The sequence below is a fragment of the Mesoplodon bidens genome (genome assembly GCF_964165515.1).
Source record: "Mesoplodon bidens genome assembly, chromosome: 7".
Taxonomy (NCBI): Eukaryota; Metazoa; Chordata; class Mammalia; order Artiodactyla; family Ziphiidae; genus Mesoplodon; species Mesoplodon bidens.
In genome coordinates, this window is record NC_138164.1 from 45,120,838 (window position 1) to 45,148,003 (window position 27,166).

General features: G+C 46.0%; 1 protein-coding gene across 8 annotated transcripts in view; it reads right to left on the reverse strand.

The window, feature by feature from the left end:
- NAV2 (neuron navigator 2) overlaps positions 1–27,166 on the reverse strand; it is a 770,197-nt gene that overhangs the window by 114,440 nt on the left and 628,591 nt on the right. For all 8 annotated transcript variants that reach the window (XM_081241078.1, XM_081241077.1, XM_081241076.1 and 5 more), the window contains one exon: positions 10,619–10,741. In XM_081241078.1, coding sequence (XP_081097204.1) covers positions 10,619–10,741 — 123 coding nt within the window. The remainder of the gene's footprint in view (positions 1–10,618; positions 10,742–27,166) is intronic.

A 27,166-nucleotide genomic window follows, 5' to 3' on the forward strand; every position in this document is an offset into this window, starting at 1 on the left:
GTTCATGCTCTGCAAACTCACGCCGAGATGACTTTGCTCCCCAAAGCCTGGAGGACGGAGCAGTCACTGGACCACACACCATCTCCCCAGACCTGGATTTCCTCACTGGCAAAGTGAGAGAGGGCTGCGGCTGGGGACTCTGAAGGGCGCTCTCTCACCCAGCCTTGCATGGTAAGCTTCTCTTCGGAGAGGCAGCCTTGGGAAAATACATTTACATGCAAAGTAACCTTGAACGGAAACTCGGCTGGCACAGCTGTCCAGCATGACCAGCCTAAAGGCTACACTTAACCAGGAACACTTCTCTACAGCCGGTGTAAGGGCTCCTTCTACACCAGGCTTATTTCATCAGCTCCTGTATTTCAGTCACAGAAATCACAGCTAGGCTGCTCTTCAAATAGGACAAAGGATATTAAAGGAAACAAAAGGAAAATCCCAAGTGGATAATGAAACAGGCAGGCCTATTTTGACACTTGGGTAATATTTTTAAAGGATCTCTCAAATCATCACTGACAGGAAAAGAAACTTCCTGCATTTCGTTACAGTAACGACAAGTTCCCAATGTAGGATGACATTTAGCCCTCAGGGATACCCCTGGTCCTTCCAGTTCCCACAAATCTCTTTGGCACTTGGCACATGGTGTTAGGAGTGCTTATTAAGGCTCCTCTCCCCTCAATTTGACTGCAAGCTTCCTGAGAGCAGGGAGCAGGGACGATGTCCTGACTCACCTTTGGATCCCCAGGGCCCGGTGCACGGGAGATGCTCTGTCTAAACAGTCATCAGCATTTTCTATAAGCTCTCACATATCAAGATACAGGCCAAATACTTTGTTGAAATGCAACTGACCCATAGCATTGTCTAAAATTCCTCAGCCAGTTCAGTCAGTGGGTTCCTCATCTATGGGCTCACCCGCCCTGACTGAGGCCATCAGTCAGACCAGGTGCCATGGTGCCCAGCATCTGATAGGTATGTAGTGAATATGTGATGAAATGCATGATTCAGAGTTGGTTATATAATGTGGTGGGGTGGGGGCAGCATTAGGCTCAGGCTGCCAGTTGTATGTAATAAAGCAATGATAGTCACTAAGGAGTTCTCCACATGTTTTGTTCTCACAGGCACCTGGCAAAAATGTACTTCTCTTCACCTTTGAATTTAAGTGGACCCCTGACTTCCTTCGGCCAATGACAAACGAGTGGAAGTTACAGGGGCCATTCCTGGACAGAAGCTTTAAGAGGCAGTGTGTCTTCTCTTTGCCATGGACATTGTCAATGCTCTAAATAGTCGCCTCTCTGGCACCCTGGGTCCTAGGGTGAGAATGATGTACAACGTAGCTTCCCACTGATCTGCAATGGCCAGATACTGAGGGTGGGTTTTGGGAGGTGTTTGTTATGCAGCACAACCTAGCCTATCGTAACTGATGCAAAGACCGGCCCAGGTACTCGGATTAAAACACATGATGTTATTTTCTGTTGCAGGGCACAGGCGTAGTCAGATTCTGAGTTTGGGATGGGGGCCTATGCTTCAAGTTTCTGGGGGAGGAAGCACAGAAAAAGGTGCCTCATTTGGTCTTTTTCTTTTTTTTTTTTTTGGCCATGCCACATGGCATATGGGATCTTAGCTCCCCGACCAGGGATCGAACCCATGCCCTCTGCAGTGGAAGCGTGAAGTCTTAACCACTGGACCGCCAGGGAAGTACCTGGTTGTTTCTCTTTGACCTGTCACTCTTGCTTTTGTATTGCTAGATGTCTTCTCATCCATATTTTGGATAACTATCAAGTCTCCAAATTACCTTTAAGCAACTACTGAAAAGTCACCACTTCTGGAAAATGTGCTTTGGGGGAGTGATTGTCCTCCCTGTCCCCTAACACACACACACTCTGCTGTGCTTCTCCTATGGCATACCCTGGAACAAAGCTATGAAGTCAGGCAAAATAAGGGAGTGGAGGGTTCTCGTGGGGCCACTATTCTCCTTTTTTTTTTTTTTTAAGTGAAAACACTGCATGGATGAGAAATGATACTCCACAGACCATTCTTTCTCTTCTTGTTACAACCCCCTGGGAGAATTCCTTTGTGGCTTAAGGTGCAGATGGTTTGCTTCCTGTCAGCACTGCTCCCCATTCAGCACAGGTGGCCTCTGCCCACCCATTCCACAAGCAGCCGCTCTTACTTAAAAAGGAAGCCAGTGGTACCAGCAGAAAAGAGGCCCTTGGGAAAGGCCAATGCAGTAATTATTGTCCTGTTACCACGGAAATAGAGGTTTGCCTCTAAGGCTCCTTTGATGAGCTTTAAAATGAAAGTGACTTTCACTCTCTCCTACTTTGTGTTCTCTTGCTACACCCCGGCAGGAGAAGAAAGGGGGGAAGGGATGGAAAAGAAACACAATGAAGATCATTGATGCTGGGCACTGTGCTAGAGGCATCTTCTTATCTGAAGAAAATGAGTATAACCCTGGAATGCAGGACTAGGAAAACGCTTGGGGGCACTAGTGGGTATAATAGGCAGTTATGAGGCAGTGAGAAAGAGGCCAGGAGTATGAGAGAGGAAGAGAGGGGAGGGCTGGGGGTGACAGAGGGATGGAGGGGGGGAGGGGGAGAGAGAGGGAGGGAGAGAGAGAGAGGGAGGGAGAGGGAGAGAGAGAGACAGAGAGAGACAGAGAGAGAGAGGGAGGGAGAGAGGGAGGGAGAGAGGGAGAGAGGGGAGGGGGGGGAGAGAGAGAGAGAGAGAGAGATCAACGGGTTGAGCCAAGCAAGGCAAGATGAAGACAAAATATTATGGGAACGGTCAGGAAGGCAAAGTTCATTTTCACTTAGTCCAGTAGGAATCTCAATGCTGAAATACCACGCAAATATGCAACCATGTAGGACCTTATCTGTGTTCTCAATTTTCTCCCTTTTCTACACGTCATATTCTAACTTACATTTCCTTCTTTCCTAATGTTTCATTCTTTTAATTTACAATTGTTCTTTTACTATACATAGTTACTCTAAGCTGTTACGGCTTAACTATTAGTTAATTAAATATAAAGGTAAGAGAACTGCAGAGGGCTAGAGTAGAGGCCGGATTGCCCTGAATGGCTTGCAGGCCCAAGAATAATCAGTGTATTTATCTCTGTCCCGTACTTTATAAAGCCCTTTCCCTACCGTCACCTTGGGCCCTCCTCACGACAGTCCTGTGAGGCACGTGTGAACACCGTCCTCATTTTAGAGACAAAACCCTGAAACTCAGGAGTTTTGACTAGACCTAGGGTCCCTCTACAGCAAACCCCGTGTCTTCTCTTTACTCCACAGCTGCCTTTTGAAATAGAAATGAGCTGGTCTATATCAGCGCTGCCCAAAAGAACTCGCTGCAGTGATGAAATGTTCTCTATCTACTGAAGAGTGTCTGCATTCTCCAATAGGGTGGCCCCAAACCACGTGGGACCTGGAGGCACTTGAATGTGGCTCACGTGACTAAAAAGCCAACTTTTCATTTGGTTTATTTTACACTGCCATGGCCACATCCCACTGGGGGTCCTTACACCGGCGGTACAGATCTTTAGTCCCCCACGCCCACCACATGAATGCAGGGGCAACAGGGCTCAAATACTGGCAGCCAGAGATGGCATGAAGTGCGATTAGTGATAAAAGAAGGGCAAACCCCGCCCCCTTGGCTTCCTCAGTGATGGCGGGAATGTTAGGAAATGACAGTGCTCAAAAGACACAGAGGGGAGACAGCGAGGGGGAGGGAGGGAACACTTTAGGGGAGCCCTCCTTTGACCATGGCTCAGCCAAGCAGGCCTGCAGACCCCCAAACTCTGGGTAGAGAAACTCCAGCAATGCTTTGGGGACTACAGTGGTAAGCCGGCAGCAGGGAGAATTCTTCAAATGACTGCAGAATCTCAGCAGATTCTGTGGGCCCTGGATTTCTGGGATCATTAAAAGTAAGGATCAGCCCTGGCCTGGGATCTTAAAATCGTGGACCCCTCCTCCAGCAAGCCACCCAAGTTGGCAGCAGGTCAGAATCCACAAACAGGCATCCCTCCTCCAAACCTGCAAGGAGGCTAAGGGGTAAACTGGCCCAGCACTGTGTAAGAAAGACCCTTTTTTTGAGGCCAGAAATCACAATGGGATAAGGGATGAGGGTCAGCCCGTCTGCAGTGTCCCTGTGAGAAAAGTGTGGGATGGAGGGAGAGGAATCAAGAAATATTCCCTCTTCCCTCTTAATGCAAACTGTTTTGCATTGTCCCTTAAGGATGGAGTTCGCCTTTCCAGGCATCTGGGCATTGTTTACCATTTTAGTGAGTAGGGTCTCATTTAACGAGATGACACCAAGATAAGGGCTGGAACTAGGGAAGAATCCCTGCACAGAGGGCTCCCTGAGCGGGCAGTATGGCAGGTGGTTAGAGCCTCTGGGGGGTCTGGTGGGCCTGGGTTTCAATTCCAGCTTGGACACTATAGACAGTTAGCTGTGTATGCAACCTAACCCTCTCACAGCCTATGAAACTAGGATAATACCTCCTCTCAAAGGGTCAGGGTTAGGAATTAATGACACAAAGTTTGTAAGGTGCTTGGCACAGTTCCTGGCATATAGCGATCCATCAGGAAATAGCGACTACGATTGTTTTTGTTATTTTCTTTTTTTTAAATTAATTTTTACTGGAGTATGGTTGCTTTACAATGTTGTGTTAGCCTCCACTGCACAACAAAATGAATCAGCCATACACATACAGATATCCCCTCCCTTTTGGACTTTCCTCCCATTAGGTTATCACAGTGCATTAGGTAGAGTTTCCTGTGCTATACAGTATGTTCCCATCAGTTGTCTATTTTATACATAGTATCAATAACATATATGTGTCGATCCCAGTCTCCCAATCCCTCCCACTCCACCCCTTTCCTCCTTGTCTTTTATTATTTTCTGGTAAAGATGTGTATTAGTTTTCTATTGCTGCTGTAACAAATTATAATAAAGTTGGTGGGTGAAAACAATAAGTAGGTACTGTCTTACAGTTCTTCGAGGCAGAAGTCTGAATTGGGTCTCATGGACTGAAATCACAGTGTCGGCAGGGCTACATTCATTTATGGAGGCTGTAGGGGAGCAGAATCTGTTCCTCTGCCCTTTCCTTTTTTCTTTCTTTCTTTTTTTTTTTTTTTTGTGGTACGTGGGCCTCTCACTGTTGTGGTCTCTCCCGTTGCGGAGCACAAGCTCCGGACACGCAGGCTCAGCGGCCATGGCTCACGGGCCCAGCCGCTCCGTGGCATGTGGGATCTTCCCGGACCGGGGCACGAACCCGCGTCCCCTGCATCGGCAGGCGGACTCTCAACCACTGCGCCACCAGGGAAGCCCTGCCCTTTCCTTTTTATACAGGCCACCCACATGCCTTGGCTGTGGCCCCTTCCTCCATCCTCAAAGCCAGCCAGAGCGGGTGGTGCCTCTCACACGTCATCACTCTGCCCCCCTCTCCTGCCTCTTCCACTTTTAAGGACCTTGTGATTACATTGGGCCCACCTGGATAATCCAAGGCACTCTATCTAAACGTCAGCTGATAAACAACCTTAATTCCCATGTAGCATAACATATTCACAGGTGCTGGGGCTACGGTCGGGGACATCTTTGTGGGGCCATTGTTCTCCTTACCCCAGGCTTGGAAGGGAGGACGAGGGGAGAAGTCATTCCCATCTGTGCTCCCTCTAGCCTGCATATCCCAGCAGGGGCGATGCCTAAGAAACAGCTGGGCTGGGGACCTACCACATGGTGAGGGCTCCTACCAATTGCATCTGCTGGCTGGGGTGCTCTGGCCTGGATTCAACTCCTTCCTCCAGGTCGGGCCTGCATCTGTGAATGCACTGCTTGGTGCCAGGAGGCCGTGTTGTTCCACACAAATCACAAAGCCAAGCAGTGCCCTGGGCTCGTGGAGATCTTGTGACACTCTCACCGAAGAAGGAGGGCCTGGCTTGGCAGGCTGGTCAAATACCAGGTTGCATAGCTACATCCTCACACTGTGGGACTCCCTGTTCAAGCTGAAGCTGGGACGGCTCCGAGCACCAAGGCCTGGGTCCAAAATGCAGACAGTCCAGTTTATACAATGACTGAAGCCCAAATGAAATGCCATCTCAATACCTAAAATGTGCAGCATTTGCAGGGCAATGAAAATCTTGTAACAAGGGAAAAACAAAACAAAACAAAATAGTTTCTCCTTCCTGTTTGGTGATGTCAGAGGGCAATTTTCATTTTGTTCAAGTCTCAGGCTGACGTTTTAACACGGCGGCATTAGTTTTTCTGCTATTTTTATTACTACCTAAATGAATAAAAGCAACTGGTGTTCAATAAGCGTTTTAATGGTTGAGAAGAAAGTTACCAAGTAATGCAAAGTCCTCCTCAGCATCTATGTGCACAGAAGCCTGGCTTCTGTCCTCCACGTGCTCTCAATGACACGTACATGACCATCGGGGGAGCATCTAACTGTTTTAGTCCACTGCTCTCTAAAGCAGGATGCCGGAAAGGGCCACAGCGATGCTTTGGGGGGACAAAGAAAGGGGCCTCAGAGTGGAAACTTTCCCACAGCTGACCTTTACGCTTTTTTTTTTTCCTGTACAAATCAAGCATTTTATTGATATAGCAAGGAAGCACTTATTTATTCTCCATTTAAATACCATACGTGAGATTTTAAATCACATTTGGCAGTGTACTTCAGGATGCTAAGTAAGACTTCAGCCATATTGCTTTGGATTTCTTGACTTCTTGTTGTTTTCCATCACCCATTGGAACAATTAGCTCAGCTTCCACCTGGATCAAACTGGCGGGTTATCAGGATGCGGTTGACCTTTAAGCTTTGAAAACACTCAACTCACTGGAGTTCAAGAACTTCTGATGGGTTCCGAGGACACAGCAGTGCGTGCAACCAGCTGGAGATCCACAAACCATGCGACTGTGGGCCCAGCCCCTGGGCCCTCCTTGTTGTTCTCCTTCCTTCTCCCAGGCTGCCAGTCCACAGACCTCCATGCCAAAGCTCTCTTTAGTTATCTGTTATCTGGGGCCAACAGCTTGTAATAAGCCACCTCTGTTTGTCCCTTTTGATCCTCCCTTCTCAGACAGCTGGCTCTAGTTTGCTTAAAGTTCCTCCTGATGACTATCAGGTAAAAACTAGAGCCCACGGGTGGCAACCCTAAAGAGTGACAGGAGATCAAGGACAGACTTGGCATCTTGAATTTACGATTGTCATTTATTATTTCTCAGAAGCTGGCTGGTGACATAACGAGACTCACAAACAGATATGGTCTCTGTTTCCCAGACTCTGAAGGTACACATTCCTATCAGTTACTTTTAATAACCCTGAAGATACCCCAGCTACATCCCGTCGCCGACAGCCACGGCCTGCCTGGTGGGTCGGCATCCTTTAGGGCCTTCCCCCCCAGCCCCACCCCCACCCCCAGAGCTGTCCTTCGGGGCTGCACTGCCAAGGTCAATGATGTTCCTGTTTGCACTGTGAGGTGATCCGCCCTCCTTGTGCTTGCCTTCCCTTTGCTGAGGGCTCATCAGAAATCATCTCTCAGTACTTTTTCTATTTCCTTTGTAGAACTCATGTAGTTTACTGCTTGTGTGTGAATCCTTAAGGACTGGGCTGTCTTTTTATTAAAAAACTTCACAGAAATACCTTAGCTCTTTTTTTTCAGGTTAAAAGGGAAGAATTCTGGAAAGGTGCTGGGTTCTCTGCATATTTTTTTCACTTGTCTAAATTATTTAAACAACATATTTCCAATTCAAGGATAAGAACGGGATTACCTAGCCAGCAGCCATTTGCATACTACTTTTTATTTTTTGATATATCTGCACACCATCTGTGATAGTCTTCCTTGATATTTCACGTTAAATCATCCCAAGCTTATACTATCCTTACCCTAAGCAATATTTGTAAAATCATGGGTTTGAGATGCTAGTTTTTATCTTTTTTTGAATTATAATTAAAATGTAATTGTTAAAAAGAAGTATTTCCCTGTCTACCATCTAAAATTATTTCCTGTACTATTAATGTTAGCCTCTCACTTTGGGATACCGTCATCTAGAATATAGTTCTGGGAAGAGACTTACATGAGGAACTTGAAAGAAACAAATCTACTGCTGTTTCACCTTAGCCAGAGATAAAGAATTCTTATGGTCTGTTTACACTAACTTTGGAGAGTAGAGAATTTTAACATATTCAAGAATAATGCAGAATATCTCACTGCCTACAGGTCAAAACTTTTATATAAAATAGAAAATTTGTAAGCATTATTAAATCCTTTTTTTAAAGTCACCTGAATTATTTCTTTACAAGTTGGTCAGGGGACTCCCCTGGTGGCTCAGTCGTTAAGAATCCGCCTGCCAATGCGGGGGACACGGGTTCGAGCCCTGGTCTGGGAAGATCCCACATGCCACGGAGCAACTAAGCCTGTGCGCCACAACTATTGAGCCTGCACTCTAGAGTCTGCGAGCCACAACTACTGAGCCCTCCGTGCCACAGCTACTGAAGCCCACGCGCCTAGAGCCCGTGCTCAGCAACAAGAGAAGCCACCGCAATGAGAAGCCCGCGCACCGCAATGAAGAGTAGCCCCTGCTGGACACAACTAGAGAAAGCCCGTGTGCAGCAACGAAGACCCAATGCATCCGAAAATAAATAAATAAATAAATTCATTAAAAAAAAAAAAAAGTTGGTCAGTTATCCATTCAGTCTTAAATGATCACATCTGAGCAATTCCAGCTTGGAGAGAACCGGGAGACACTGTTGTCTCCTTGGTCCCACCATAGGGGTTGAGCTGGAACAACAGAACAAATGCCACCCATCTTTCCAGTCCCCACCCAAATCCTCCACCTCCAAAAGCAGGAACAAGCTCAGCTGTGATCTATGATCATTCCATTAACCTTGCAATGAAGCATTAAATTAAATTGCCTACTGCAGACTCTGCTTTTGCTACAAGGGGAAAAAGGCCTTCACTTTATGCTAATAGATTTACTAAGCAACTCCGTGTTTACAAGAGAATGCAAATAAGCAAAATAATTTAGCAAATTGTGAAATCTCCAGTGGGGGTGTTACAACAACTGATTTTTCTTTTGCTGATATTCACTCTAAAGATTTTAGTTATAGAGAGTTTTAGCCTTAGAAAGAGCAGTTCTCAAACGGTTCATCTTTCTATAGGATTTTCAAACCAATACTTTAAATAAAATTACAGGAAAAAAGCTGACTTGAGCTGGACAAGTCTTTTGTCCTCTCTGGTATCAATCACCACCTTGGATGCTGGGGAGACTCAGAGAAGGACACAGTTGAGTTGGTGGCAGAGCCTGGGCCTTGGGCAGACGCCAACTTCCCGACAACGAATTCAGTACTCTCCATACCAGCCCAAGCTTCCAAGTCTTCCCCAGAGAAGGTGAGGATTCCTCTTCAGCAAATTCCATTTCTGGTGGTAACTTCAAAATAATGCTGCCCTATTTCTCTGAAGCCAGAGTACTACAGAAGTCATATCACTCTCTGTAAAAAAGTATGTCCTGCTAAAAGAATAGTAAGAAGCTGGGCTTGTGATACAAATATTTGGCACAGTGATTTCAAACCACTCACATCAAAATTCCATGTTATGGGGACTTCCCTGGTGGCGCAGTGGTTAAGAATCTGCCTGCCAATGCAGGGGACACCAGGTTCGAGCCCTGGCCCGGGAGGATCCCACATGCCGCAGAGCAACTAAGCCCCTGTGCCACAACTGCTGAGCAGCCCCCGCTCGCCACAACTAGAGAAAGCCCGCACACAGCAACGAAGACCCAATGCAGCCAAAAATAAATAAATAAAAATAAATTTAAAATTCCATGTTATGTCTCATGAACCCAGATGTGGAAAGAGGTCAAATATGCCAGAAAAATCCTTCAACAGTCAGATCATGAAAGGGTATTGAAATCTAGAAATATAGCACATCAGAGCTGGAAGGGATCTTGGAAATCATACAGTCCAAGCCCCTTCTTTAATAAATTGCTCATGGTCATAGAATTGGTTTGTGTCAGAGTAAAGACTAGAAACTTGGAGGCCAAATATTCTTCTTTATTATACTGTTTTCTGAAGCTCTTTTTGTCTCCGAAGCAATGAAGACCGGTCAAGTCCTATCATGTCAACTACTCGGCATGCAGTGTATAAAGCTACATGGTTAAGCCTTGCCTCCTATCACCAGGCAACCGGAGAATTATGGGGAAGCCTGCTCAGCCATGGCCAGGAGAGCTCCCTTCTACACACAGACCTTCTGTGCATCACCAGGGACTCTGTTCCTTCCAAGGTGCAATACCTAGAAAGCTGGCTAACAGAGGAAGAAAAGCAGATCCCCAGGGCCTGCTGAACTGATAAAGATGCAGTAGCAACAGTCAAAACAACAACAAAAACTGCCCAGCCTGAGTCGCTGGGTTCATGCTGTCAGAAGCACCATCCTACCCAGAAGCAGGATGCAAGAGCTGGTCAGCAGCCCTCTCCCTCCTGCTGTGCCAGCTCCTAATCAGAGGCCCAGCTTCAAGGCCTCCCAACCTCTGGTGGGTTAAAGTAGCACCCATCCGCTCTCACTATCACTGCCCTCATTTCTCAGGCCCCTCTGGAATGACCTCCACACCTGGGCAACCCCAAGTGGAGCAGGCTTACCTGTCAGCATCTCCGAGGCCCAGGGAGGTGTTTCTTTGCAGGGTCTCCCGCACCACAGCCATCCCATCAGGGAGCCGGTTCAGGCGGCGGGTGTAGAGGCCGAGTCCACCATCGGTCATGTACCTTTGAAAGGAGAAGAGGATGACGCAAATGTATGGTTACAGAGCAAGTCCTGTGCCGTCCTGCGGTTCATATCCAGAAGCCCTGCATGGCCATCCCGTGCTCTAAGGGGGAAGGAAGTGAGGCTTTCCCAAGGCTCTGTCACTGATCACAGCCCAGGGATAACTCAGCTGACTCAACCCAAAGGATCGCCAGCTTGCTAGCAAAAATAAGTTGGCTTAATTAACCCAAACTCACAGGAATCTATGAAGCAGAAGGGAACTAGTAAATAAAATGAACTGTCAGATGCACTCATGACATTCTTTTTAATGTCAGCAATTATACAAGCAGGTGTTTTACCTAAGTCCTGTGAATGGAACTGATAAGTCATCGGCAAATCATAGGGAAAAATGTTACAGAACAGTGCAGTGGAAAAAGTAGGCAAGCTTTTTAGAGGAAAAGAAAGAAAAGACGGAGGATACAAGAGCCAGCTTTGCCGTCGTGGGCAAGTCACTTCTCTGAGTCCTGTGTTTTTCATCTAAACTGTTGGGCTTCCCTGGTGGCGCAGTGGTTGAGAGTCCGCCTGCCGATGCAGGGGACACGGGTTCGTGCCCCTATCCCGGAAGATCCCACATGCCGCGGAGCGGCTGGGCCCGCGAGCCATGGCCGCGGAGCCTGTGTGTCCGGAGCCTGTGCTCCGCAACGGGAGAGGCCACAGCAGTGAGAGGCCCGCGTACAGCAAAAAAAAAAAAAAAAAAAAAAAAAATAAACTGTGTGAATATCACAGCCTTCCTGCATCACAAGGTGGACATGAGAATTAGTGAGATAAGGAATATCACAGCGCTCTATAGTTTGTATACGATCGTATAAACAGAAGACGTTATTAGGATAGTCATCATCTTGGAGTAGCTACAAGGGTAAATTTCACCTCTGATACTGATGTCTTAAGGGGGGTGTCCCAAACTCTCTGAATAGCAGTAATGCTCCTTTACTTTTCTAGATCTCTCGGTGATGCCACAAAGCTATCTTCTGATGAAATCAGTGTTGTCAGGGGGAAGGGGAGACCCCTGAAACTTTCTGTATAGATGGCTGACTATCTACCAATCAGACCAGTTCCTGAAAGATTAGCTACCAGTAGGAGGTAGTTCAGGTCCAAAGCAGCTTTACTTCATGTACCTTGGCTCCTCCACGACACCCCACCAAGGATACTGCTTGTGCCATCACCCCCATCTCCAGAGGAGAACAAGAATTCAAAGCAAAATTTGAGCAGAGTCAGTATCCAAACTCAGATCCCTTAAATTCCCACATGGGCCCTATCAGATAGACCTGCAATGCATCTGAAACTGCAAGTGATTTGCATTTCAAGTCTAATAATAGGAAGTTAGAAGACCAATGAACAAGTGGTTGTTTTGCTGCAACAGTCAGCTGAGCTACATCATGGAATGTTTCACTGCATTTGGTATCTTGGCTTTAGAATATATGGCGTAGATCCTGAGGGTTCTCAATCCTTGAGATTCTTCCACCTCTAGTTTAGGAACTTCTTAGCATATATGCTTAGAAAAATGGACTTACAGGATGCTTTGGAGGTTTCCCAGAACCAGTAGGGTCAAGTTAGGGTCAGAGAAGAAAGTTCTCAGAGAAGCCATCTTGGGTGAGAAGGAGCTTCTGTTTTGGGTCAAAAGAACTCTCCCTTAGGGCAGCTTCCAGGATACCATGTCTGAATTGACTTCTCTGATGGCCCCATTCACCCCCCATTTATGACATTAATGATCACAATGCCAGCATAATGGAAAATCTGCTGAAGTCAGTCAAACCGATTGTTTGTGCACCAGCAAAACAACACAACAGATGGGTTTTTTTCACTCAACTGTACGATAAAAACCACCCTGTGAATATACTAAAACCCAACAAACTGTACACTTTAAAATGGCGAATTTTATGGTATTTGACTTATTCCTCAAGCAAAAGGAAAAAAGAAAAACCAAAAACTCCAGCGACTGCAGCTATAGTTAAATAATTATTTGTGTAATGACTTTTGGATGCTTGGTTCCCACACTGGATAGTGAACTCCTTGATTGCAGGGGCTATTTTATTTTGTTCAAATCTATATCCCATGTGCCTAACACATACTAAGTGCTTAATAAATATTGCTTTTGTTGAATGAAGCCCAAAGATACAGCCATAGGGTGAAGTTTAGCAAAAAACATTTTGGGAGGAAACCAATTACAGGTTCTTCTTCCTCTTAAATGTCAGCAAATTTGACATCTAAGACATATGGCAATTAAACTGTCTACCTGTCAGTCAACCCATCTGCCCATCCATTCAGCTAACAGATGTAGTGACCCTGGGTCCAGTGGTGGACTCCATGTGTGCATCCTACAGTTAACATAAGGAGAAAAAAAAAAAAAAAAACACCTAGAGAAAAATGCAGTAACTCTGCCAGAGGCTAGACTTTCTAGAGTAAATGCCGTTTCAAGGAGATTTCATTGGAAGCTCTTCAAAACACAATCTGCTGCACCATTAAACAAGGCAGTTAATTTCGATTTTAGCAAAGTCTGCTCAGCCATATAGATAAACAAAAATTTTTCAACTGGGGAGATCTTGTCAAAGGACAAACTAATTTTAGCATTCATTTCCCTGCTGGATTTTTATTGCTGGTGAAACAACACACACGGTTGGGCAATTACACTTACCCGGGCATGTAGACAGAGGCCCACACATACACAGCCCTGGCTTTCTGTGAAGGCCAAGAGCAGAGGCTGGTGAGCATTCCAGAGACTGAATGCTGAGATGTGCTGCAGCCCCCAGCCCACTAACACTGGGTGCAAGATGGTGGTGTCAAAAACTGACCACCGGGGCTTCCCTGGGGGTGCAGTGGTTGAGAGTCCGCCTGCCGATGCAGGGGACACGGGTTCGTGCCCCGGTCCGGGAAGATCCCACATGCCGCGGAGCGGCTGGGCCCATGAACCATGGCCGCTGAGCCTGCGCGTCCGGAGCCCGTGCTCCGCAACGGGAGAGGCCACAACAGTGAGAGGACTGTGTACCGCAAAAAAAAAAAAAGACCACCGATGAAGGTGGGGGGCCTTGGAGAGATGGGACTGGATGTGCTAACTTAGCTTGTCAACTGCTGCTGGGAACTCTGATTTTGTTTAGGCAGAGAGGAGGGGAAAGTCAAGGATAAATCAGGATCCTCTGCCTTCTCAAATGCGCCAAAGACTGAAAGCCAGAATCAAATGTAACCAATGTGACAATGATCCAGTTTCTTTACAAATCTATTTCATTCATTTTGTGTGTGCGTCTGTGCGTGTGTGCGTGTGTGTGAGAGAGAGAGAGAGAGACAGAGAGACAGAGAGACAGAGGGAGAGAGAGAGAGAAAGAAAGAGAGGGGAGGAGGGAGGGAGGAGTCAGAAGTGGTTAAGGAAAAGAGGGAATTTACCTCTTCTCCCAGAGATTTGTAAAAACGTATTCAACCATATTTTTTTATTTTTTTTTTTATTTTTTATTTATTTATTTATTTATTTTTGCGGTAGGCGGGCCTCTCACTGTTGTGGCCTCTCCCCTTGCAGAGCACAGGCTCCAGACGCGCAGGCTCAGCAGCCATGGCTCACGGGCCTAGCCGCTCTGCGGCATGTGGGATCTTCCCAGACCGGGGCACGAACCCGTGTCCCCTGCATCGGCAGGCGGACTCTCAACCACTGCGCCACCAGGGAAGCCCAACCATATATTTTTTTTAAATATTCAAAATAAATTCTATGTCCTCTCACTGCAAGACAGCACAGCACTGGAGATAGCTGTCACTTGAACCAGCCTCACACTCAAGAGCTTAAAGTATTTATTTCTAAAATTATCCACCAAATACAGTAGTCTGATTTATAAAAAGCTCTGTATATATTTTTAATAACTCTTCTGGTCTCAATGAAAAATATACATTTTTTGGTTCAACTCAAATTTCTACAGGAATCGGCTACTGAATGCATTAATATAGACCCGCTCTCAGTTCATCCCTTTAGGAAGCATAATTTTAGAGGTGAAGCCGTCACTGGTGTGCTGATCTAAAAGACCAGCCCTCGCCCTGGAAGGTGTAAAGGTTTATGTTCCTAACGGCTCAGGAGGCTGGGAGGGATGGCTGCATCCCATCTCTGGGATGCAGCTTTATCAGAGACTCCCACTGGGTGGAGATGCAGTGACTTGCCTGAGGTCAGAAGGAAAGGAACCAGCTGATCTAGGGACCGAACCCCTGAGCACCAGGGCCACACTTTCCTTCTCTGTGGAGAAATAAATAATTAGTGCTGGAGCCTAATGAGGTGCTGGTAATATCCTAATGCTGGCTTGCTGGGGTCCTAAGCCACCAGGCAACTGAACACTGTCCACACTGTCCTCCCGAGTTCCGCAGTGATGGGTGGAGGGTCCGCTGCTTCCCCAGAGGCTCCTGGATGGAGAGTGGGAGCCTCTGCTAAAGAGACACGGTGTCCGTGGGGTGTTTTTCTTGCTTCTCAAGGCTGGGGCACCCTGGGGAGGCCCATGAGCATCAGAGTTAGGAGCATGGCTCTAACTTGCCAGCGAGTCCTGGGTTTAAAGTCTCCCCTGCCCCTTGCTAGCTGAGGGCCCTTGTGTGCATCAATGTTAGCAAATACTAACGGTTACTGATGCTTGCTGGGTGCTGTGCTAAGTGCCTCACGTAAGTCATGGCATCTTCAAAAGAGTCTTATCAAGTGTTATTTTTATCTAGATTTTTTAGATGAAGACAATGAAACTGAGGCCAAGATCAAGTACAGGTAGGTGGGTTTTAATCCCAGCTTTGTCACTTTTGGAGGGTAATTTCTCCAAGTTTCGGTTTCCTCATCTGCAAGATGAGTGAAACTACAGATTAACCTCACAGGGCCATGGTGGGTAGACTGAGACAGTGTGTATAATGCCCAGAGCCTGCTACATCAGGAGCCCTTAAAATTGATTAGCTGCTGTTACTATCAGCAGCAGCAGTGGCTCGTATCTCTGAGTAGTGACTCTGCAGTCCCTCCTCCCCTTTCAATTCCACAAATATTACGTGCTCTGTGCCAGGCTGGGGTTACAGAGACAGAGAGGTCTCATTCCTGTCCTGCTTAGTGAAGCTCAAAGTCAACAAGGGTCTCAGATATGTAAATAGGTAACTCTCCTACTGCAGGACGAGCCGTATTCCAGATGGATGTATGACAGGCTCTGTGCATAAAGGGGAAGGAGTCACAGTTGGCCTTTGAAGGGTGCATAGGAGTTTGCCAGCCAAAGGAGGAGGATCCATCTAGGCACATAGAGAACATGTACAAAAGCAGAGAGGAGGGTAAGAGGATGGGAAGTAGTTCACTGTTGCCAGAGCAGCAGGAACAAAGACAGGAGCTGGGCTGCAAGGGGACTGGGGCACAGTCAGGAAGGGCTGGGAGGCCAGGCAGGGCTGAGACCTTTGCCCGGAAGCCAGGGAAGCTATGAAGGTAATAAGCTAGTGAGTAACAGGTTTTCGAAACCTCCACCATTCAACACTCCATTTTTGGCAAGCACTGTCTCACTGATATCTCCTGTAGATTTTTCAGAACACGCCACTTGTCTGGATCCTGTGTGAGTCACCCCAGACCTTCGGGGAATGACCAGACTTGCAGGGTAGACCTCACCATCCCTCCAGCTAAAAGAGACCTGTGAAGGCAACAAGCCTATGACAAGGAACTTTCTCAACAAAATAGGTGCATCCTGCGTAACGGACAGGAGCTATGAAAAAGCTTTGGAATCTCATAGGACCTGTCAGAACAAATACGCTCAATTCTGAGTCCAACGTCGTCAACAGATCTCTCCTTCTTTCAATGTACATAGTGAGGCAACAATGTAGAACGAGTGAAACTGGCTCTGTGAGTCACCTTCAGAAGGAGGGAAAGAGGACCCCTCCTTCCCAAAGTTCCCAACCTGGCACATAAGGAACACAAACCGGCTCGCGCACTAATCGCAAAGGAAATCACCTTCTGTCAAGAACTGGGGGAGGTGAGAGGGGATGGGAAGGGAGAAAAATATGTACACTGATGTATTTCAGTGTATTCCTAATAGAGCACAGCATAAAAAAATTTAAAACTCTCAGAGGCAAGAAATGAAAGCAATACCGACAGAAGAAAAAAATCGAGGCTCAGTGATTACTTTTCTTCAAAGAAATGTCAGCTTGTCTGTATTTCTGGGACACACATTTGGTTTAAATGTGAACATAGCAAAGAAAAATGGAATAAAAGAACTGCATATTTAAAAACTATTCCTTGCCAACATGAATATAAATATATGACCATATACATCAACACATACTTCGTTGTATAAGGTTAAAGAAAATGACGTGGGCGGATGAAAAGACCTTGCATTCAGTTTCACCAACACCCAAGTCCCCAAACAACCAATGCTTTCACAGTGCTTTTCTACTCCATTACAATAGGCCTGACATTTATATTCTAAGTGTATTAGGATGTAAATTGAGTTTCTGGACCAACCTGTAAAAGGATCCCTTTAGTTTACGGCCTCTTAGAAGTCAGATGAATAAATTTCACTCTGGGTCATGGAAGGACAAACTGACAAGCAAGTCTAACAAAGCTGCCTGAATCCTTTTGAAGAAAGTTGATCTTAGTGACAAAAAAGAATCTGCTACATTTGACTTAAGGGGAGAGGATGCATTTGAAATGCAAAAACGTGGTCGGAAAAAAACAGATTTTTAAACTTTTCAGTGCTCTTTTCGGATTTGAGAGTTCAGTTTTCCTCTCCAGCAAAAATAATCATCATAATAGTAAGACCGCCACACGAAAATTTAGGTGAACACTTAACATTTTACTAACGAAGCACCTGGAAACTGCTTTGCCCTCAGGTTTTAGGCACAAAATCTGAGGCAACTATGGCATATTTCATTTACCAATCCACCCCCCCCGCTGCCCTCACCTCCAATGACAAGTACGGAAACGTATCACAGAGCGATTCTAAGACCCTACCCACTGCATAACCTTAATATCTAAAAATCAAATAAAGGTGAGTCCTAATCAAAGAACAGGTTGCTGCTGCTTCTCTATCATGGACCACCCCAAACTGACACACAATGAAATGAAACTTACAGCAGCCTTCAGAGAGAAAGTCTAAGTTTGAATGTCTTTCTTCATTAGGTTTCCCTGCAATAATAGGGCTTCAGGTATAAATAATCCAGACTAGACAACACAAATAATCAAGAAACATTTCTTTGGCGTTCATGTCTTTTAGGGAACTCCTCCAATAACTCTGCCGGCAGAGGGAGAGGGGGATGTGCCCCTACAGGACCAGTTTCCTACCTTCCTGCTCGGAGCAGGGTTGGGGCAGCGATCAGCACCGCTTCCCACTGTGCTCTAGGACAGCTGGCTCTTCAGGACATCCCCGAGCTGGTATCTTGCTCTTTTTAGGAGGATATGAGACTTCAATTTTCCTTTCCAGCAAAATCTGCCCTTATTTCGCTGAATCCTGGAGCAGCCACCCGAGGCCAGAGCACAGAACAGGGCTATGGCAAACAGATGTCACTTTCACTGCAGGGAAGTTCCTTCAGTGGCCAGGAAGCCACCAACCGGGAGCATCCACAGCTCAAGGGGCACCAGCTCCGTCCGTGGCTCATCTGCATCTCACTTCAGTCTCATCAAGTCAGTCCTGGCTGTGAAGTGAGTCAGACGATTGGGGAAACCGTGGCTCAATTCTCTGAGCCTCGTGTAGCAGGAAGGCAAGCCTGCAGAAGTGAGCCAGGCTCAGCAGGTCTGGAGCCTACTCTGGCTACCTAGTCACCGGAGCACGCCTTTCTGGGGAGCACTGTAAAGACGCTACTAAGTGAGTCAGGCAAGAGCTCAGCTCCAGCAGGCCACGGAGACAGAGGTAACAGCAGGAAAAGGCAGGCCTGAGTAAAGGAGGAGTCAAAAGGTCCCAGGGGGCCCCATTAAGCCTCACTGGGTGAAAGTGGTGCCACAGACTTTATTTCTGAAAGCTAGGTGCTGCAAAGCTCCTTGAAGAGAACAGAAGGCACACTGCAGGGGTCATGCCACAAAACTCAACACCTGCCTCATCTACCTGCCGCTGAACCAGCAGCTTCAGCATCAGCTGGCAACTTATTGGAACTGCAGCATCCCAGACCTCCTGAATCAGACCCTGCAGTTCCACAAAGTCCCCACATCGTTCTAATGTGCATTAAAGAATGGAAAGCAGTGACCTCAGGCAGTGGTCTCCGTAGTGGAGAGCATAAGATGACCCACAGGGGTAAAAACTAAAATGCTTCTGTTTATATTTATTTCTTATCACATCCCTTGTAAATCCTGTGTGTATGCAGGTATTATAGTATGCACAGTGTTTCAGTCACAAAGCATATGTATGTTTAAAAAACAAATACAGTGTCTAATGGAGGAACAAGCTCTTTCGGACGCAACCAAAAGCAGTTTAGAGACCACCATCTAAAGCAGAAATTCCTAAATCTTCTTAAGTTGTGGACCCGTCAGAGAAACCCCTGAAAGCCATGGAGCCTGTCTCTCGTATGAATAAAACATGTATCCAGTTCAAGTCAGGTCACAGACCCCCACCCCCAACCCAGGCCCCGTGTTAGTGGCCCCTCTGCGGAGTTAGGGCAGAAGTGGATCCTGGCTGAGTGGGTCCCTTCAACATATACAGTTTCCACAGAGCAAGGTGTTTGCTTGTCTTTGCTGTAAACGGACTTCGCACTGGCACATGGCATCGCTGTAACTCACAAGTCACCCTGGCTTCTAGCACACAGACTCAATCTCACCACTGCTGTGGGTTTGGGTTTGCCTCCACCAAACTCCTAGCAGAGGAGAGACTGATCTAGCAGGAAAACTCCTGCATGGTGATGAAACATGCTGCTACGGTTCTTGCATCTTTTGCAAATTGTAATGGGGATTTTTACAAGTCTAACAAAATTCCATCAACCATTGATTACCAGAGCATTTCGGTTTAGCTTGCCTACGGATCTATACATATATCAATGCTATACATATATTTTTAAAAATCCGTAACTGTACTGATAAAATACACAGTCACACAGAGAGCCAGGGATTATAACAATTTATCCCTATTTATGACCCCTATTTAAATAAATACACACATATAAATTTTTCATTACAACCCATAACTATGCTTGTTGAAAATGGGTGTTGGCAGGGCACCCTCCTGAAGAAAGGCTGCACGCTTTGGAAATCTGACAGTCCCCATGTCTGGAATTTGGTCTGGCCTGAATTCTCTTTATTGTGGTTCAACTGTCAGTGTGGGATTGCAGCAAGTATTTCTAGCACGAGCAGGAAGCTTTTTGTCCACCTACTGAAAGATGAAACACATTCTAGCACACAGGAGACGGTTCTCTAGACAAAGCCTCTTTAAGCTCTTTCTTGGAATGAAACAGATGGTGAAAGGAGACTGACTGATATCCAGGCATTCTCAAACCTCAGAATATACCCGAATCATCTGGGGAACCCGAGAAAAATGCAGACTCCAAGGCCCCAGCTTCACAGATGCAGAATGCCATTAGTGGGGCCCAAACCTGCATTTTTAAATAGACCTTTTTTTAAAAAAGCATTTTGAGGTTTACAGAGAAACTGCATGGAGGAAAGTAGAGTTCCATTAAACTCCTTTTCCCCTTCCACTAGTTTCCCCAATTAACATCTTGCATCAGTGTGATACGTTTGTTAAAACTGATAAACTAATATTGATACATTATTATTTGATACTAATAATTATTTGATACTAATAACTAACATTATTATCAAGAATATTGATACACTATTAACCAAAGTCCATAGCTTACGTTACAGTTCACTGTGCTGTATAGCTCTATGGGTTTTGACAAATGCATAATGATATGTATCCACTGTCACAGTATCACACAGCTAACGTTTTATTGCCCTAAAAACATCCTGTCCTCCCCTGTTCATCCCTTCCCTCAAATCTATATTTTTAACAGACATGTAATTTTCTTTTTCTTTCTTTCCTTTTTTTTTTTTTTTTGGTTAAATAATTTTCTTGCGGTCAGGATCAAGCTGTCAGAAATGCTGGTTTAAGTCTTGAGAGCTGGATGGAGGAACTGTGAGCTAGACTGACCTCAGTTTCCCTAAGAGTTAGTTTAAAAGTCACCATAACGTGACTATAGTGTAACAGTAACTTAACTTTCAAATCTTTATAATAACTAGTCTTGGCCCTGTATATTAAGGAGGCAACATGCATGTTAAGAATACCCGATCCCTGATTCCTAAGGGCCCCTCCATCTCAGATCACGGCCTGATTAGAGTTGTTAGAACTCTAAGTTTCTTCTAAAATATCAGTTAACTCTTGCGCGTGGACTTTCAGGCCCACAGGCCCCAGAACAGTCCAACTGTGGAAGCCCAGACTGGGAAGGGACATAAGTGAGCAGTGCCAGGTATGCTGAATACATACAGAGTACTGGGGGTCATCTGTGGCGGGTTCAGCGGGGGTGTCATAATTAGATGCCCTTACCCTGAAATAACCTTGTTTCAAAAGAATCCGTCCTCCCAGGCACTTCTCATGCACTGGGACACGCTTGCCAATCTTCTGCTTGCTGCTACACCTTATCATTCCCATGATTTCTGACATGACTCCCCGACCCCTAAAGTTCTCTACAACACAAGTTCACTTTTCACCTTGAGTCGGTGGAATGTGTCCTGGTGTTCAGGATTGTGTGTTTCCTTTCCAAGATGACTAGAGCTCCCGGCAGTGGGAATCAGACACCCAGAGTCTCTTTCCCTTTTGGTTCCATGTAGATACCCCTAGGTAATAACCAGAGTCACTTCCAAACTGGGGAGAAGCCAGCTGGCACTTGAGTTTAGGTTTATGTAAGTTTCACTTTGTCTTATCTACACTGTGGCTCAAAGAAATGCCCAGGGGTACTGAGAACAGGTGGAGGACGAAGGTGACTAACGTAACTGGGGGGCAACCCCTTCTGAGACATAAAGCAGGCCTTGGGACATCACCCAACCTCAGCAAAGATTTCTGGAAGCAGCTGGGAGGCTACAGGAAGCACCGCACTACAGCCCTATGCAGGCTGCTGCCCTAGAGATGGTCTACATTTTGAGGTGGTGTCATTTGTTCAGTAAACATTTATGCAGCCCCTGCTGTCAGGCAGGCACTGGCCTGGGTGCTGGGGATACAAGAATCAGATCTAGTCCTTGACCTTGAGGGGCTTAGTGTCTGGGTGAGGGGAACAGACATGTCAATGTTTGCATGGGGCTCAGCAAGGGCCAGAGCAGGGAGAAGGGCCAGAAAAGGCTTCTTAGAGGAAGAAACCCTCAAGCGGCATCTTGAAGGATGAGAAGGTGTTTGCCAGGCAGCCTTGGGTTGGGGCAAGGAAATTAGACAGTTCACACAGACACACGTGTACCAATACAAAGGATCTAAAATGTACAGTGGATTCACTGTGTGGTCTTAGATGCTAAATTTCTACTAGGTAACATTTTCATTAAGAAAATCATTATTCTGGGCACTCATTCTAAATGGAATTCGATAAATGTTATTTCCAACACAAAGAAATACGTATATAGACCTCTGGCTTTCAAGCACAGGGATTAAGCCAAAATTGGGTGACCCCAAGGATACTCGAATTACCTGCCACTAAATCTGGCAAGCCCAGTAGACACAACAGCTGACAACATAGGATGCCTGACCCTGTGTGCTTTTCCATTTGTCCATGAGCACTGGGTCACCTTCAGAAACAGCACCCAAGCAGCCAGAACACCAGTTCTCCATGGCAGTGGGCCCATCGCTGGGGTGGGGCAGGAGTTTGGAAAAGCATATTTGATGTTATAAATTTACCACTTTAAACAAACAACTAAAGAGGCCCAATGTTTTTTATAAGGTATTCTATAAAGTTTGACAGAATTTTGGTTTGCGTGGAACTACTAAAGAGACGGTAATTCTCTAAAGACACACTTATTCTTACTATCACATTCCCCCTCCCCGCAATTCAGAGTGTGATGTCTTCACATTAAGGGATATGAGAGTTTTCTTTTTTTTTTTTAAGTCACTGAGTTAAAGTTCTGTGAGAATGGGAACCAGCCATTTTCCTCCTGGAGAGCTCAGATTTTGAACTATGTAAGCACCAGGCCTCCATATTAAGTGAGGCCATCTAAACATGTGTCGTACAGTCACAGAAGTGTCTCAGGATATATTCACATGGAAGGAACAAGACTGTGGCTGAGAGTGGGGATGGGGCCCCTCCCTGCCCTGAGCCACGACAGGCAGATCTCACAGCTGCCTCTTTGGGGTCCCACCTTTTCCCCCAAAAAAGCTGCACTGCATAATCCTGGTAAAATAGGGCATGCTGAAATTCTTAAAATCTTAAAAACAAAACAAAATTCTAAATTGAAAAGGCTTCCTGCACAAACCAAGGGCCACCGGAAAAAAGAAAAATCAGCCCAGCCTCCATCTTGGCATTCCCCAGATAATGCCTGGGTCCCTCCCATGTGAGCCACAGAAAAATGACCTTTTGTACTAAGGCTGGTAAACGTCTGTCCTACTCCAAGAAGTGCCTGTGGGGTCCAACATGGTACAAACTCCAAAAAACAAATGATGTGCTCCTCAATGATTAAAACACCGTGCTTGAGCTGCCATAGGGTCCAGCAATCCCACTCCTGGGCATCTATCTGGAGAAAACCATAATTCGAAAAGATACATGCACCCCTATGTTCACAGCAGCACTGTTTACCATAGCCAAGACATGGAAGCATCCTAAATGTCCATTGACAGATGAATGGGTGAAGAAGATGTGGTACATATATACAATGGAATACTACTCAGCCATAAAAAGGAACGAAATAATGCCACTTGCAGCAACACAGATGGACCTAGAGATTATCATACTGAGTGAAGTAAGTTGGAAAGAGAAAGACAAATACCATATGATATCATCTGTGTGTGGAATCTAAAATATGACACAAATAAAGTTATCTACAAAACAGAAACAGACTCACAGGCATAGAGAACAGACTTGTGGTTGCCAAGGAGAAGCGGGGGTGGGGGAGGAATGGCTTGGTAGTTTGGGCTTAGCAGATGCAAACTATTATATATAGGATGGATAAACAACAGGGTCCTACTGTATAGCACAGGGAACTATATTCAATATCCTGTGATAAACCATCATGGAAAAGAATTTTAAAAACCCCACCTTGCTCATCTGCACACTGACGTGCGGTGGCCTCACTCACCATACTCTGCCTCCTCTAGCGTCTTAGTGCTGAGATACTGGATGTCTTTTAAGATCATCTCCCCCACCTCCCACTGAGGACACCAGCCTGAAAAGGTTGTGCCTCTAAAACCTCACCTTAAATGCAACCAGGCATTAAGAAAAACACCAACAGGGACTTCCCTGGTGGCACAGTGGTTAAGAATCCGCCTGCCAATGCAGGGGACACGGGTTCGAGCCCTGGTCTGGGAAGATCCCACATGCCGTGGAGCAACTAAGCCTGTGTGCCACAACTACTGAGCCTGCACTCTAGAGCCCGCGAGCCACAACTACTGAGCCTGCGAGCCACAACTACTGAAGCCTGTGCTCCCAGAGTCCATGCTCCGCAGTAAAAGAAGCCACCACAGTGAGAAGCCCATGCACCGCAACGAAGAGTAGCCCCTGCTCGCCACAACTAGAGAAAGCCCGCGCGCAGCAACGAAGACCCAACGCAGCCAAAACTAAAATAAATAAATAAATTAATTTAAAAAAAAAAGGTTAACCATTTAAGAAAAACACCAATAATACACAGTCTTACGGAACTATAGAATATTAGATCGGGGGGTGGGGGGGAGGTTCCGAAGATTACTTGGTCTGATGATTTCTCAGATGCAGAACTGACACTCAGAGAATTTAAGTGATTTACCCAAGGAAACACAACTAGAAAGTAGCCACTGATGTGTTTTCATTTTAATATATTTTTGTGTTCAATAAATTTATCGTGTTCAATAAATCTTTTATGATAAAATTAAAGTTTAGTTTCTTTTTTTCCCGTTTTGTTTTAACTGTTTACCTATTTATCTCCTTGTCTTCCAGCCTCTCACCCAATGACTTCAACAAATGTATGACCAGTATTATAATTATGATTATTATAATTATTATTTTCGAGCTTGTATTTTTGCTTCACTACCCCCAGTCCCTAGATTCTGCCTAGAATTCTTGAGATAGGTACCTAACAAATGTTCTTGGTAGACCAAATGAAAGAATAAATAATAACCTAGAATTAAGTTGCTTTAATGTATGATATATGTGTTAAACATTTGGGGAATACAAAAAAGTGAGACATCCTTGCATCTACTTAGAGAAAAGTCAAATACACTAATAGAGGCTATGTTAGCTAAAGGATTCAAGGAAGACTTCTAGGAAGATGGGGGTCCCCCAGGCAGGGGCAGCTAGTGAGAAAAGGCTTAGAGAGAAGGGTCATAGGTCCCATTCAAGGGACAGCATGGCATGAGCAGAGTACCCAGTGTAGGGAACAAGGTCAATGCCACCTTCAGTGGCTCATGAACCCGAGCTGAAGGCAGGCATGTTGCCGCCTGGCTGAATTCCCCATTGTCCGTGATGTTCTAAAAAGGAGTAAAAAGTGAAACCAGTAGAGCAGGGAGTTCAGCTGGAAAGGCAAAAACTGTTTCCCTGTAGAATTTCAACAGGTATGGGCCTGGACAGTGCCACAGGCATGTTTGCAAGAAGGACAGGTGTGTCTCCCCACAGCAAGGCGGCTGCTGGAGCTCGGCAGGTAACTTGGGCAGGAGACACCCAGCAGCCAAGAATCCAGGCAAACCAGCCAGCCTGGGGACAGACAGAGCAGCCCGGGCAGTGAACTTCGGGAGGGCACCCCCGCGGCAGCTGGAGCGCTGGCGGGAGGGGCAGGCTGGGAGGGAGCCTCCCAGGCTGGGAGGGCGGTGACCTCCAGAGCAGGAATCAAGCAAAAGCTGATTGTCTACAGGATACTCAAGTTACCTGCTATCAGGGCAGGAGGAGCTGCAGTCACAACAGCTGGCTGGTGCTGTACAAAGGAACAGGGTCCCTGAATTTCTCATGCTTCCACTGGTTCAAACGTTTCCACTCTCACAAGAATGGGAGACACATCAGCTGAAGGAGTCATTCAAACAGGGCAGGGGCAAAGCCACATCCCCTCGACCCTGCGTAGTGAGAGTGAGCTTATTCAATATTGTAACATTTTACACTTTAAAAAATCCAAAAATCCCATTCCTGGGCATATATCCAGAGAAAACTCTAATTTGAAAAGATACATGCACCCCAGTGTTCACAGCAGGACTGTTTACAATAGCCAAGACATGGAAATAACCTGAATGTCCATCAACAGATGAATGGATAAAGAAGATGTGGCACATATGTACAATAGAATATTAGTCAGTCATAAAAAAGAACGAAATAATGCCATTTGCAGTGCCATGGATGGACCTAGAGATTATCATAATAAGTGAAATAAGCCATACAGAGAAGGACAAATGTTATATGATGATATTGTTTATATACAGAATCTAAAAAAAAAAGATACAAATGAACTTATTTACAAAACAGAAATAGACCCACAGATATAGGAAGCAAATTTACAGTCACCAAAAGGGAAGGGGGGGATAAATTAGGTGTTTGGGATTTATACTACTGTATATAAAATAGATATATTCAGTTATATATATAACCAAATCACTGTGCTGTATACCTGAAACTAACACAACATTGTAAATCAACTATCTTTCAATTTTTTTTTTTTTTTTTTTTTTGCGGTACGCGGGCCTCTCACTGTTGTGGCCTCTCCCCGTTGCGGAGCACAGGCTCCGGATGCGCAGGCTCAGCGGCCATGGCTCACGGGCCCAGCCACTCCGCGGCACGTGGCGTCTTCCCGGACCAGGGCACAAACCCGTGTCCCCTGCATCGGCAGGCGGACTCTCAACCACTGCGCCACCAGGGAAGCCCTCAATTTAAAAAAATCTATCATTTTCACTATACAACCTAACAAGTGTAACTTTCAGTAACATCTCGGCAGGTGTGCAGCCCCTGAGCTGACAGTGATTCGCAACAGCTACTCTGACGTCTGCCAGACCAGAACCTGCAGCAAGGGAAAGAAGTGGGTCGGATTGTTGTGTTTATCTGAAGGGGCCATGGGTGAGGACATGTTTCGAAGGAACAGCTTTGGTGTCCTGCTACCACCCGCAGGCTGGCATGACCTGTGGAAACCAGTCTTGTCAGAGAGACCTTCTCCTGAACACGACGCCCAGCCCTGCTCCATCCTCATCAGGATCTCAGTCATTCCTATGGGAACTGGACCCCCTGAATCTTACACTTTCACTGGTCCTCTCTCTCAGCTTCTCACCTCATACAGGAATCCCTTCTACAACATGTGGACACAGGTTTCCAGATTCGGCTTGATTACTCCCAGGAATAGGAGGCTTATGCCCTTAACAAAGAGCCCAGCC